At 47.2% G+C, this 14,680-nt stretch overlaps 1 protein-coding gene across 5 annotated transcripts in view; it reads left to right on the plus strand.

Moving 5' to 3' along the window:
* The window catches only part of adcy9 (adenylate cyclase 9), a 29,958-nt gene continuing 15,278 nt past the window's right edge, over window positions 1-14,680 (plus strand). For all 5 annotated transcript variants that reach the window (XM_028985597.1, XM_028985598.1, XM_028985599.1 and 2 more), the window contains exons 1-2: window positions 1-210; window positions 416-2,596. In XM_028985597.1, coding sequence (XP_028841430.1) covers window positions 877-2,596 — 1,720 coding nt within the window. In that variant the 5' untranslated portion in view covers window positions 1-210; window positions 416-876. The remainder of the gene's footprint in view (window positions 211-415; window positions 2,597-14,680) is intronic.

The raw sequence follows: 14,680 nt of genomic DNA on the forward strand, positions 1-14,680 counted from the left end.
ACCCGGAGGGAGTCGACTTTCCACCCGGGTTCTCGTTTTTTAATTCCTCCCCGCGGCGGGTATAAATCCTCAGTCGTCGTCCCCCCCACCGGGCGACGGAGGTCCGGTGCGGGAGCTCAGGCGAGGTCGGGGATCCGCCGGCGGGAGGGTTTCCCAGCAGGCCCCTCCGGGCGAGGGGCGCTCCGGGTCGCGGCCTGACGGGGCCGAACGGTAGGGCAATTTTTTATTTTTTTAAGAACTATTTCAGAAAAACGATTTATTATCGACAAGGGTTTTATAACAACCTGGTGTTTCTTTTCATTTTTTTTTTCTCTTCTTCTTGTTTTTGTTGGCATCCACTGACTGTTTGGCCGTGAAATAAAAGTTTCCACATGTGGTGAATTTTACCCTCTTTTTTTTTTTTTTTTCCACCGAGCGGCTTCTTTAAAACCTCAGTGCAGCCCGGACAGCGTCGGAGCCCGAGCCGGGGCGAAGATTCATGGACTTGGGAAAAATGTGACCTCTGCCCTTTTACATCAGACCTGTCTGACTCTCCCGGCGATGGGAATTTTCGGAGTGACCCGCGAAGCCTCGAGCACAGCCGGGTAGTGGGGGGGGGGGGTCGTTCCTGTGCCCCGCCTCGGAGGGTTTCAATGTGCGGCGCGAACAAATCGGCTGTCAAAACGTTGGAGGACATGAGAGCTGCGTCAGAAGGGAGCGAGTGGCGGTGGAATGTGCGCTGCCGACGTCACAAAGGCCAGTAGTGGACTTCTCAAAGTCAGGGCGGCGTTCCCGCTGTCCTGAGACGGAATTTTTTTTTGGAACTTCTCTACTTTTTGGAAGCAGTTTTTCTTGTCTGGTGCGGGGAGGGGCCTAGTTCCCGTCACTCCAGGCGGCATGGCGACGCCTCAGCACCAGCAGCCCCTCCTCCACCACACGGAGGTGAGCTGCGATGTCAGCGGGGAAGGAGGGGCCTCCGTCCGCATCAGCGGCGCGAGGCCGCACCGGCAGCCCTCCGTGGCGTCCAAACGCTGCAAGTACAGCATCTCCTCCGTGTCCAGCTCGGGGGAGTCGGGGGTGCGCCGGCCCGCCGCCAAGGGCCTGCGCGGGAACAGGAAGATGCCCCAGCTGTTCGAGCGCTCCGCCGGACACTTCTGGGACCCCAAGTTCGACTCGGGCATCCTGGAGGAGGCGTGCCGGGAGCGCTGCTTCCCGCAGACGCGCCGCTGCTTCCGCTGCATGCTCTTCTACCTGGCCTTCGCCAGCCTGCTCTGGGGCGCCTACTTCGCGGCCAACCCGGCCCGCTGCGACCGCCTGACCTTCCTGCTGCCCGCCGCGTGCTTCCTGCTGCTTTGCCTCCTCCTCTTCCTCTTCACCTTCACCCGCCCGTACGCCCGGCGCCAGAGCCTCGCCTCCCTGCTGCTCATCGCGGCCACGTTTGCCCTCACCCTGGCGCTGCAGGTGGAGACGTCGGGCTTCAGGGACAGCGCGCCGGGTCCGTGGGTCCGGGAGGCGGTCCAGAACGGCTCCGCCTCGCTCGCCCCTTGCTTGTCCCCCGTGGGCTCCTTCTCGCTCTGCGTGGAGGTGCTGCTGCTCCTGTACAGCGTGCTGCACCTGCGCCTCTACACCTGCGCGCTGCTGGGGCTGCTCTACTCCGCCCTGTTCGAGGTCCTGGGTCTGGTTAACCTGGGCCCAGGGTCCTGGAGCCCGTGGCCTTACGAGACTCTTGTCTGGCTGGCGCCTGCCAAGGCGCTGCTGCACCTTTGCGCCCACGCCATGGGCATCCACCTGTTCGTGGTCTGGGAAGTGCGGTCGCGCAGCACCTTCCTGAAGGTGGGGCAGGCCATCATGCACGGGAAGGACCTGGAGGTGGAGAAGGCTCTTAAAGAGCGCATGATCCACTCGGTGATGCCGCGGCGCATCGCGGACGAGCTCATGAGGCAAGGCGACGAGGACGGGGCCGACAACTCGGGCAAACGCTACTCCACCGGGGCCGCCCTGGCCGGGGTGTCCAGCCCCAAAGGCGGCAAGCGCAAGAAGACGTCCATCCCGCGCGGCCAGATCGTCTTCCGGCCCTTCAACATGAAGCGCATGGAGCCGGTCAGCATCCTGTTCGCGGACATCGTCGGCTTCACCAAGATGAGCGCCAACAAGTCTGCCCATGCCCTGGTGGGCCTCCTCAACGACCTGTTCGGCCGCTTCGACCGGCTGTGTGAGCTCACCTGCTGCGAGAAGATCAGCACGCTGGGCGACTGTTACTACTGCGTGGCGGGGTGCCCCGAGCCACGCCCCGATCACGCCTACTGCTGCGTGGAGATGGGCCTGGGGATGATCCAGGCCATCGAGCAGTTCTGCCAGGAGAAGCGCGAGATGGTCAACATGCGCGTGGGCGTGCACACCGGCACGGTGCTCTGCGGCATTCTGGGAATGAGGCGCTTCAAGTTCGACGTGTGGTCCAACGATGTCAACCTCGCCAACCTCATGGAGCAGCTGGGCGTGGCCGGGAAAGTGCATTTGTCGGAGGCCACTGCCCGTTTCCTGGACGACCGCTACCAGCGAGGGGATGGAAATGTGACGGAAAGGATCGGACAAGGCGTAGTGGCAGAGCAACTGAAAGGTGAGAGAATGGAAAAATGAAGCTTGATACTTCCCCCATGATGCTGAGGGGCGAGTTGGTCTGAAGTATACATACACACACACACACACACACACACACACACAACAAATAGAGCGTATCTCCAGGCCAGATGTTTCAATATTAACGCATGGTGCGCTGTAGAGTGCAGTGATACCCTGATCTGCCGTTTGTAAACATATTCATGTGATTAATTAGAAATGGCAAATAATAGAATTTACATAGTAACCATATTTCTTTCTTGCATATTAAGGTACTGTAATTTGCGTATTTTCATATCTTGATATAAAGCTGATATATGTGTGTGTGTGTGTATATACATACACATGTGTGTGTGTGTATGTGTGTGTATATATATATATATATATGTGTGTGTGTGTGTGTGTGTGTGTATGTATGTATATACTCTTGTGAATACTTCTACCTGAAAACAGAAGAATTCTCATGTCATATCTCTTCTAACACCAGTGTCCTCATTGGTGATAGAAGAGATCTCATCTTGACCAAACAATACAGTGCGTGCTGTGACAATGACAACATATTGACCTGTACATCCAGACGGACGGACGCTCGCGTTTGGCCTTTGTGTTGAAATTTGGGTTGTAAATGAGCCAGCAGCAGCACAAGTGCAACCCGAATCGCTTGTGTGTTGGCAGGCATGAATGTGAGGATGTTGTTGCCGTTCGCTGCTTCGGTTTTAACTGGCCCGGTCTCTGACCTGTTGGAGAAGAGTGTGTTGGGGACATGTTGCGGCATCGCTCCATGTGTTTGCGTGTGATACCAGGGCTGTTTTCCGGAGGAATGTGATCGGTTGTCTGATATGATTAACCCCTCGGGTCTTCAGGGTTAATGTGTGTCCCTCGCCGTGCCAGAGGACTCTGCTTGTACCTGTGCGCTGCTTCTGTGTGAATTGTTAGCGAAAGTAACTGCGGCCCTGTGTGTGTGTGTCTCCCGAGCTTTAATTAGTGCCATCCTTCATGCTGACACTCTCTCTCGCACACACACACACACATACACACACACACACACACACACGAAGTAGCTGCTGGCAGCCTATTTAATGGCAACCCATAAACTAAAACATTCCCCATCAATGTGTTTTTGGTAATAGTTGTTGGTAATGTCTTGTTCGGAGTCTCAAGTCGCTTTATGTCTGGGTTTATGGTGCTGAAACGTTTGTGCCTGTGTGTATTATTATTACTGTTTTTTTTACTGGGTAAATTGTGATAAGTAAGCACATAGAGTTTGTGTGTGTGCGTAAAAGAGAGGGAGCGTTGACTGTATAGCTGTTTTCTTTTATACCCATAAACAGTGGGAACGAGATTTTCATCTCCTTTTCTCTGGAACGTACTTGTCTGTATATTTATAAGTGTGTGTGTGTGCACGCGAGTGTGTGAAAGTCTTGCCCTTAAGACTTTATCGTTGCAATCAGATTTCACCTGTATGTTTGGTTTTTTCCCCATAAGCTGGTTCCCTGGCTTGCTTGTTTTTGCTCACCTGGTGGATTGTGGCCTGGCACACATGAGGTCAGCTGACCCCTACCTGGGTGTTGAGGGCATCTGGTGTTTCCTGAGAACCTCGAGTGGGGCTGCCAAGGTGCCACTGAGGTGCCACTGAGCAAAGCACCGTCCCCACACACTGCTCCCCGGGCGCCTGTCATGGCTGCCCACTGCTCACCAAGGGTGATGGTTAAAAGCAAAGGACACATTTCGTTGTGTGCACCATGTGCTGTGCTGCAGAGTATCACAATGACAGTCACTTCACTTTATTCAAGTGGTGCCCTAGCGGGTAAGGAAGCAGACTTGTAACCGAAAGGTTGTGGGTTCATATCCCAAACCAGCAAGGTCCCCTTGTGCAAGATAATGTCCCCACACACTGCTCCCCATGCGTCTTTCGTGGCTTCTAACTTAGGGTGACGGGTTAAATGCAGAGGACACTTTTTGTGCACCATGTGCTGTGCTTGCTGTGTTTCATTATGACAAAAACAATCATTTTCAAGACATGACAATGAATTACTTTAGCATCAAGTCTTCATCAATCAGATCTGTCTGAGGAGACCAGAAATAACAGGACTCCAACCTCCTGTCAGACCTGTTGAAAGTACCTGTTGAAAGTTATTAATTAACAAGCGGACTGTGTTGGGCAAAATACTTTGAATAAGTAGCTGATTGTTGAAATATATTGTCGCAAATATACAGTGGGTACGGAAAGTATTCACACCCCCTTAAATTTTTCACTCTTTGTTATATTGCATTTGCTGAAATCATTTAATCTACCATAATGCACACCCATATTGACAGAAAACACAGAATTGTTGACATTTTTGCAGATCTATTAACAAAGAAACACTGAAACATCACATGGTCTTCATTTAAACAGGCCCTTTGCTCAGTATTTAGTAGAAGCTCCCTTTTGATCTAATACAGCCATGAATCTTTTTGGGAAAGATGCAACGCGTTTTTCACAACTGGATTTAGGGATCCTCTGCCGTTCCTCCTTGCAGATCACAAGTGTTCTCTCTCCAGTTCTGGCAGGTTGGACGGTAAACGTTGGTGGACAGCCATTTTTAGGTCTCCAAAATGGTCAATTGGGTTTAAGTCAGGGCTCTGGCTGGGCTATTCAAGAACAGTCATGGAGTTGTTGTGGAGCCCCTGTGTCATTGTCTTTTTGGTAAACCTTCTCCAGAGTGATCAGGACCTCAGACTGGGCCGAAGGTTTTCATCCAGGATATCCCTGTACTTGGCCGCATTAATCTTTCCCTCGATTGCAGCCAGTCATCCTGTCCCTGCAGCTGCAAAACACCCCCACAGCATGATGCTGCCACCACCATGCTTCACTGTTGGGAATGTACTGGACAGGTGATGAGCAGTGCTGGTTTTCTCCACACATACTGCTTAGAATTAAGGCCAAAAAATATCTTGGTCTCATCAGACCAGAGAATCTTATTCCTTGAGGTGTTTTTAGCAATCTCCATGCGGGCTGTCATGTGTCTTGCAGTGAGGAGAGGCTTCCGTCGGGCCATTCTGCCATAAAGCTCCGACTGGTGATGATTGACTAACAACTAATCTCTGGAGCTCAGCCACAGTGATCTTTGGGTTCTTGCTTACCTCTCTCACCAAGGCTCTTCTGCCCCAATAGCTCAGTTTGACTGTACGGCCAGCTCTAGGAAGGGTTCTGGTCACCCAAAACATTTTCCATTTAAGGATTATGGAGCCCAATGTGCTCTTAGGAGCCTTAATTGCAGCAGATTTTTTTTGTGGCCTTGACCAGATCTGTACCTTACCACAATTTTATCTCTGAGCTCTTGAGTACCTTTGACCTCATCATTCTCATTTGCTCTGAGATGCATTGTGAGCTGTAAGGTCTTATATATACAGGGGTGTGGCTTTCCTACTCAAGTCCAATTAGTATAATCTCAGAAGAAGGTGTAGAACCATTTCAAGGACAAACAGAAGAAATGGGCAGCAAATATATGAGCGTCAAAGCAAAGGGTCTGAATTCTTTGGACCATCTGTATATTTCAGTTTTTCTTTGTTAATAAATCTGAAAAAATGTCCACAATTCTGTGTTTTTCTGCCAATATGGGGTGTTGTGTGTACATTAATGATTTTAAATTATTTTAGCAAATGGCTGCAATATAACAAAGAGCGAAAAATTTAAGGGGGTCTGAATACTTTTCGTACCGACTTTTTTCCGTAATGTATTCTGTTGCAGTGAATTAAAAAGAAATGTTTGCAGAAAACTTTAAGAATACATATAAATCCATTTTTGAGGTGTATAAAACTGTGTCACTATGTGTCATTATTGACCTTTACTGGGTTTTATTCCACGTGACACTGCAGAAACCTGGTCTTACGCGCGATGATCATGCACATAATGGTATTTACAGGAACTGTGAATAGGGGTTGAGAGGTGGGAAAGGAGTGCCCATAAGCCATTGAGTGAAATCTGATGCTATCATACGGTTTCCCAGAAAGGTTCTTTGTTCCTCCACTGGAGTGGGAAAAGGTGTTTTCATCACCTCGGTATTGAGGTGTTGATGGTGTGGATGCGAGGGACACAAATACCTCAGCTGTTGGTGTTTGTTATGTTTTTTTTTTTTTTTTTTGTACTACAGTCTACAGTCTCACGAGCCCCCTCCTCTCCCGAATGCCATCAAACTGTCTAAAACCATCAACGTGGTCATTAATTAGGGCCATTGATTCCTCTGGCAACACCTATGTGAGGTTTAATTGATGACGTGTGGGCGTCATCAGTTTTGTTCGCAGGTATTGATTGGCTGTGAGGTGATGTAAAGTCCATCCTTTTCTCATTATGGGCCACGCCAACCTCGTAACTCATTGCAGTAACTGGCACACGTCCCATGCTCTGCTATCGACCGTGTGATTGGTTTTAATGGTTGATTGGCACGTGAAGAAATTTTCTAGAAAACGCCAGCCACAATCACGTTAAAATGTTAAAAACAACGAGCAAAAGCAATATCACAAAGTTCAGAACTTTTTAATAAATGATATTATGTCTTAATTATATTTGTCAACATGAATGTAAGACACAGTTTAACAGCATACAGTAGCCTCAGAATCAGAAGCATGCGCAAACAATGGTGAGTGGTAAATGGTGGTAGAAGCCTAGTGGGTAACACACTCGCCTATGAACCAGAAGACCCAGGTTCAAATCCCACTTACTACTATTGTGTCCCTGAGCAAGACATTTAACCCTAAATTGCTCCAGGGGGGGACTGTCCCTGTATCTACTGATTGTAAGTCGCTATGGATAAGGGCGTCTGATAAATGCTGTAAATGTAAATGGTAAATATTTACTGACGTTTAGGTACCGATTTCCGTGGTCCTATAAAAAATTGGACTCGTGGAGAAAGATGTGTGCAGGACAAATCAATAAAGGACTGCTTGCTAGTTACCTGTATCTTGTAAAGGATGGACTGACTACCCACCCAGAGCCTTTTCTCGCTGGTGTGTAGTGCTGCACGATTAATCTAATCGCAATCGTAATCGAGATGTCAGTCTGTGTGATTACATGAATGCAAAAAGCTGATTTAAATGATAAGTACATGGATTGGATCGGCAACATATCCGATCCATTCTCTCATCCTCAAAGTTTGCGAACTGACTGAAGTCCTACTTCAGTCGGATGTGACATGTTTGGTCACATGACTTTCGATTCGGAGACATATGGTTAGACGCCGCATGACGCGCTGCATTGTACGTCAACGTCGCCGCCATATTGCGAGAGGTTCTGCTGTGGAGTGAAGCATATACATGTCTATGGAGAGAAGTGCATAAAAATGCCTCACTCTTGTGCTGCTTGGCGCTGTACAAACCGCTGTACACTCCAAACCAGATCCCGGGGATTACATTTCATAGGTAAAGCTGGACAATTGTTTTGAATATATTTGGTCATTATAAAATCCCGTTTTATAAGTCTTAACCTTAGCTAAGCTAGGCTAAGCTAGCGAAGCTATGCATTCCTGTGTTCAAGTCAGCCTCCAAACAACGTTTTGGCTAAACGTAGGCATTAACTATTTAGATTGTTCTTAGCTGTTTAGTTAACTTTTCTCAAACTTTGAAGGTTTCCTAAAGAAATTCACCTCAGTTTACAAATCTTAACCTTAGCTAAGCTAGCAAAGCTATGCATCCCTGTGTTCAAGTCAGCCTCCAAACAACGTTTTGGTTAAACGTAAGAACTATAATACGGGATTTTATAATGGCCAAATATAATCAAAACAGTTGTTAAGCCTTACCAGTTTTATTTATTTATTTAATTTTGTAGAATATTGCATTTTGAAAGCACTGGGCATTTCAGGTTGTTATAAATAGTTTGTATGTTTCACTCTGAAATTAAACATTTCACTATTAGTATGCGACTTTTCATTGATATACAAGCAAGTGTCCTTTATCATATCGCAATCGCATATCGCAATATTGATCTCAATAATCGCAATATGTCTTTTTCCCCAAATCGTGCAGCCCTACTGGTGTGGAATTATTTCCCGGGAAGATGAAAATGGGAGTGGCTCAAAGCAATGATGCAACCTTCTTTTTTGTTCTGGATAATGCAGTCGCCCAGTTGATAGAATAGCGGTGCTTTAATTTCAAGTTTTCTGCAAATGTGACATTCGCGGCGTGGCCGTGTCCCCAATACACTGCGCTTTGAAGGCATTTAGAAAACCTTTATATAGAACAAATTCCATTTCCAGCGTGTGGAACAGAATCATGTCGTCGATTAAGAGGGGTGGTTCAGCCAAAGCTACATAAAAGCAGGCCACGGTGCATTTACATTTACGTAGCAGATGCGTACATTGTGTGCGCACAGCACGAATGGCTATTCATTACGGTTTACCATTTGGTGGAGCCAATCAGATTTCAGAAGCTGTTTTGGAGCCCCGTGCCATCAAATGAAGCGCTCGTGCTGACCTTCACGCCGGGAAATGAGGCCGGTTGATTTGCTCCGGCTTGAGAGCGAGAGGGTGTGAAACGAGCGGGAGCAGGGAAGAGGAACAGAGGAGAAATGCAGCTGGAGGCGGCGAGGGACTCTGGGTCAGTATCACGCTCAAGACGGGTCGGAAGCAGCTGCGGCGAGCGCGTCTGTCTCGCTGGTGTGTAAAAAGGGGGGTTTCAATACCGAGCGTTTTAATTCACAGCCCTCATTTGCCATGTTAAAACCATCAAAGGAGAGAAGATGAGTTCAGTGAGGAGAGGAACTGAAGGGAGGAGATAACTGGTGGAGGGGGCTCTCCCGTTGAAAGCCCAGGGCATGTGACTAGCGTTGATTTTCTGACCTGGGGTCAGTGGTTTCAGGCCTTGTCATACCTCACCGTGTGTGGGCAGAGGGCGAAACAGGAACGTGACGAGCAACGAGAAGAGCGAAGCGATGGCGCAGCCGCATCGTGTGGAATAGAAATGACTCAGCACAATCTGATACCCCCCCGAGTGTGTGCGAGCGACGAAGACCGTTTCATCGCCGACAACGTGTTGCTCTGCACCGGGGGCTGCGAGGGCGCTTTGATGGGAAGTTATTACGCGCGATGCCGGGTTAAATATCGGCCGCTCAGCTAAATTTTCACTTAAATGCTGTCTGGCAGATTTTCTTAGTCAACACACACACACACACACACACACACACACACACTCAGCCTAAACACACAAATAATATTCAGCGAGAGCACTTGTGATTATCTGTGTACAAACGTTTGGACGCGCCTCCTCATTTACGGGTCTTGCATTTTTTACATTATCGAACAAAACTGAAGACACAAGACTATGAACTAAAACACATGACGTTACGTCAAAAAAAAAAATCAACTGCAAATTAATACCCATTTATTCATTTTTAACAAAGCATAAACATGAACAGTGAAATATCACTCTAATTTATTCAGTTTTTAATGTCATTTGTATTTCTGTAAACAAATAGCCATGTATTCTTTGTAAGCTATTTTACTGTGATTAAACTATGTAAATGAGGTTAAAATGAACAAATACAATAATTCAAATGGAAAATAATCGTTGGCTAGAATTTTATGTTTGTCACACTTCACCAGGCTGCAGAAATGTGATCTAATGTCTGATTGCCTGCATCTCTTGCCAAAATTTGCCAATTCATTTGCATCCTCACACAAAATCTTATGCAAATTATGCAAATTGCTTACATAACCAGCCAGGCTCTTCGTGGGAGCTCATTAAATCAGATGCCCGGAATCTCAGCTCGGGTTGACCATGTGACCCTTTAGCTAAATGTGCTGCTGTGTGACCACTTTGCTGGGATATTGGTAGAGTGGTGGATCAGAAGGGGCCTGGCCACTGGCAGTGACCTGGCAAACCACAATAAGTCTGTTTATGGGTTTTGATTTATATGGGTTTTCTCATATGATGCTGATAGTTTGTGATGGGTTTAAATCATGGGTTTAAATCATGAACCATCCTGAACCAAAGAGGGTGGTAGTAGCCTAGTGGGTAACACACTCGCCTATGAACCAGAACACCCAGGTTCAAACCCCACTTACTACCATTGTGTCCCTGAAATGAATGAAAATCAAGGTGCCACCAAGGTCCTCTTGAGCAAGGTATCGTCCCCCCACACACTGCTCCTTTCTCCGTGTGTTGTGCTATGCTGTGTATCACAATGACAAAAAACAATCACTTTAAATTGCTCTGGGATACATTCACAAGCCCTAGATATTTACACAGCTTCCAGTGGTATAACACACAGCTCTCAATAGGACACAGACACAGACACACACACACACACACACACACACACACACACAGTTTGTCAATGTCTCTGCGAGACCTTCACAATTTATTCAAGCTGGGTTCACAGGGATGTAGGAAAGGTTACCATGATGATGAACCATAGTGAGTTAGGGGCCTGTAACACACACACACACACCTGTGGCCTGCATGAGGAATGCTGGGTAAAAATTTCAAAATGTAAACATTCAGGCACCGCAAATCCAGCAAGGACAGCATCTTTGTATGTGCATGTTTGTGTGTTTGTTCCTGCCACATTTCATTGTGTTGGTGATTCCAGTTGGAGAGGTAAAAACCTTAAGACCATTAAAGGACAATAAAGGACAATATAGACACCCTGTGCTTGAGGGGAGAGACATTCAAACATAACCACTGACCACTACCATTGTCTCCATTCCCAAAGTTATTGTGTTAGTGCAAATAAAACTGTGACTTACACGGCAAGAAAATGTGATTTGGAGTTACTCTTACATTTACAGCATTTATCAGACACCCTTATCCAGAGCGACTTACAATCAGTAGTTACAGGGACAGTCCCCCCCGGAGCAACTCAGGGTTAAGTGTCGTGCTCAGGGACACAATGGTAGTAAGTGGGGTTTGAACCTGGGTCTTCTGGTTCATAGGCGAGTGTGTTACCCACTAGGCTACTACCACCATACTCTTACATGTGTACTTTCATTTGGGCCTGAATCGGCCTTGACACTACACTCACGCTCAACAGTTCCCTCTCCTGGCTCTGACCTGGACATGACAGATGGGCGTGCGTCTCATTTGTATAATAAGTAAAGCCTACAGCACAATACAAAATAGTACCAAGCTGTGAAGCAGTCCAATTCCCCACTCAACATGAAACCAATTTGTTGCCAGTTATTGTATCTTGTCCATACAAAATATTACATTTTACGTTATTTTGGTGTGTGGCGTAATTTGTTGACCTGAAATATATATATCAGTGCTTATATTATAGCTGTGACCCTTCACTGGTCTCACTATTCGATTATCAATGCATCGATCATCGATGACTCACAATGCATCCCATCGATTTTTCAACATTACTTCACATTACGTGTTCAAATACGTCAGTGAGATCAAGTCAAGTCAAGTCAAGTCAACTTTATTGTCAATTCTGCCACATGTACAGGACATGCAGAGAATTGAAATTACGTTACTCTCTGACCCATAAAAATAACATTAAATACAAAAACAGTAACAGTAACGAATACAGAGTATAAATACAATTTAAAAAGAAAGGCACAATATACAATTTTAAAAACACCATGTACAAATAAGGGCACATGGTGGAGAGTGCAACATCAGGAGAGTGCAAAAACCAATAGTGCAACAGAGTTTTTAAGTTTAAAGTGACGAAGTGAAAGTGAGGTAGATGGCAGACCAGAGCTGCACAGAGTGACTGGTGCATGGTCAATTTGTGTGATTTAGAGTTCAGAAAGTTTGTGGAGCAGAAGAGGGGAGTGAGGGGAGTGGGGGCAGAGCCGGGAGGGAGTTGAGTTTCCTGACAGCCTGATGGGTGAAGCTGTCCTTCAGTCTGCTGGTCCTGGCCTGGAGACTCCGCAGTCTCCTCCCTGATGGCAGCAGGCTGAAGAAGGTTTGCATTGGGTGGGTGGGATCAGCTGCTATGCAGAGGGCTTTTTTGGTGAGGCGTGTGCTGTAGATGTCTGGGAGGGAGGGGAGAGGGACACCGATGATTCTCTCAGCTGCTCTTACTATGCGTTGGAGAGTTTTTTGACAGGACGCATTGCAGGCTCCAAACCACACAGTGATGCAGCTGGACAGGATGCTCTCGATGGTTCCTCGGTAGAATGTGTGCATGATGGGGGCTGGTGCTCTTGCTCTTCTTAGTTTGCGGAGGAAGTAAAGACGCTGCTGTGCTTTCTTGGCCAGTGCAGTGGTGTTTTTTGTCCAGGAGAGATCCTCGGTAATGTGCACACCCAGGAACTTGGTGCTGCTCACTCTCTCCACAGATGCACCGTTGATGGTCAGAGGAGCATGCTGAGTGTTTCCTCTCCTGAAGTCAACAACAATCTCTTTCGTCTTCTCCACATTCAGGGAGAGATTGTTGTCTCCGCACCACTTGGCCAGGCGGCTCACCTCGCTTCTGTAGTTAGACTCATCCCTGTTATTAATGAGTCCCACCACAGTCGTGTCATCCGCAAACTTGATGAAGAGGTTGGAGCAGTGTGATGGAGTGCAGTCGTGGGTCAGCAGAGTAAAGAGAAGGGGGCTCAGCACACATCCCTGAGGAGCCCCCGTGTTAAGGACGATGGTGCTGGATGTGCTACTGCCAACCCGTACTGCTTGTGGTCTTCCTGTGAGGAAGTCCAACAGCCAGTTACACAGTGAGGTGTTGAGCCCCAGCTGGATCAGTTTTTGTGTGAGCTGTTGTGGGATTATTGTGTTAAATGCTGAACTGAAGTCTATGAACAGCATTCGAACATATGAGTCTTTTTTGTCCAGATGTGTGAGTGCTGTCCAGATGTGTGAGTGCTGAACGATGAGAGTTAAGACCTTGTTCACAATGGACGTCTGAACCAGGCGTTTTTCTGGCATTTGTGACATTCAGTGCGAACTGAGCGGTGACCGTTTTTTCTGCTCGTTGGAGCAAATCAAAGCGTCCACACGTTCAGCACCAGCGTTCCGTTGGCCGCACGTTCGGAGGGTGTCAAATAAATGCTGCTTGCAGCTTTTTCTTGGCATCAATTTCTGACGAAATCCAGATGAACGTTGTACTCAGCTTAGGCAGCCACAGTTGCTGCCAGCACTACTTTTTGGCATCAGAAAATCACCAAGCAATGCCATCGATGTGGAATCTTTCATGTCTGCATTGCGATGCATAGATTATAAGATTCATTTCAACACACCTAGCTTGTATGCTGTGTTACGTCCCCGGTCTAGGGTCAGGGACATAACAAATGGGACATATGAGTATAAACTCCAAAACGACGCAACAACACTTAAGGCTAATCTTTTATTACAAACGAAGACATTTAAACAACAACAGAAACACAAAACAGGTCTGGGCAGTCTAAGACCTATCTTCTCGTCCTAATCCTTCACTTCACCAACAACATTCTTCTCTACCAACAACAGTCTATCTTCACCAACAACAGTCTATCTTCCACAAACACTCTCCTCCTCTTTTCACCAACTCTCCTCTTCTTCACCAAAGCAGCCACCATTTTGAATCCTCTTCCCGATTACAGCCCACCAATCACAGCAGGAAGTGGGAGGAGTCCAATCATGGGCTGATGAGGAGCCACCCTGCAACATTACACAGAAAGAAAGAGAGAGACACACACACAAACACAACAGAAAACACCCATAGTCTGTCACGGGACGTCACATGCTGGGACAAGAAGGCAAATGAACATCTTTCCAGATCGTAATTGTATTGCACTGTTATTGCTAGATGGGTGGTGCCCTGATGGCCTAACCCAGTTACTTTAAACATTGGGATAACAGACATATGTAATAGGGAAGGAGCTACCTATATAATAATGGGATATGGGTGGGGTGTGTTTATAAAAGCCTCTCAGCTGTCCATATACGTACCTCTTATCGAAAAGGTATCAAACTCTGTTTTATGTCTCAGAGTAGACAATGTGTTCCAATAGGGGACTACGGTTTGTATGCGTGTGCGGGTGTGTGTCAGTTTCTGTGCCAACCTTTCGCCCGAAGGCCCGCTGTTAGAGCATAAAATAATTAGGGTGCCGGCGAGGTTCTGTCACGCTGATAAATGTGTCACGTTCGCGTTTAGGGGTAGAGAATGTGAACAACAAAG

Source organism: Denticeps clupeoides, chromosome 7, assembly GCF_900700375.1.
Source record: "Denticeps clupeoides chromosome 7, fDenClu1.1, whole genome shotgun sequence".
In the NCBI taxonomy this organism is placed as follows: domain Eukaryota; kingdom Metazoa; phylum Chordata; class Actinopteri; order Clupeiformes; family Denticipitidae; genus Denticeps; species Denticeps clupeoides.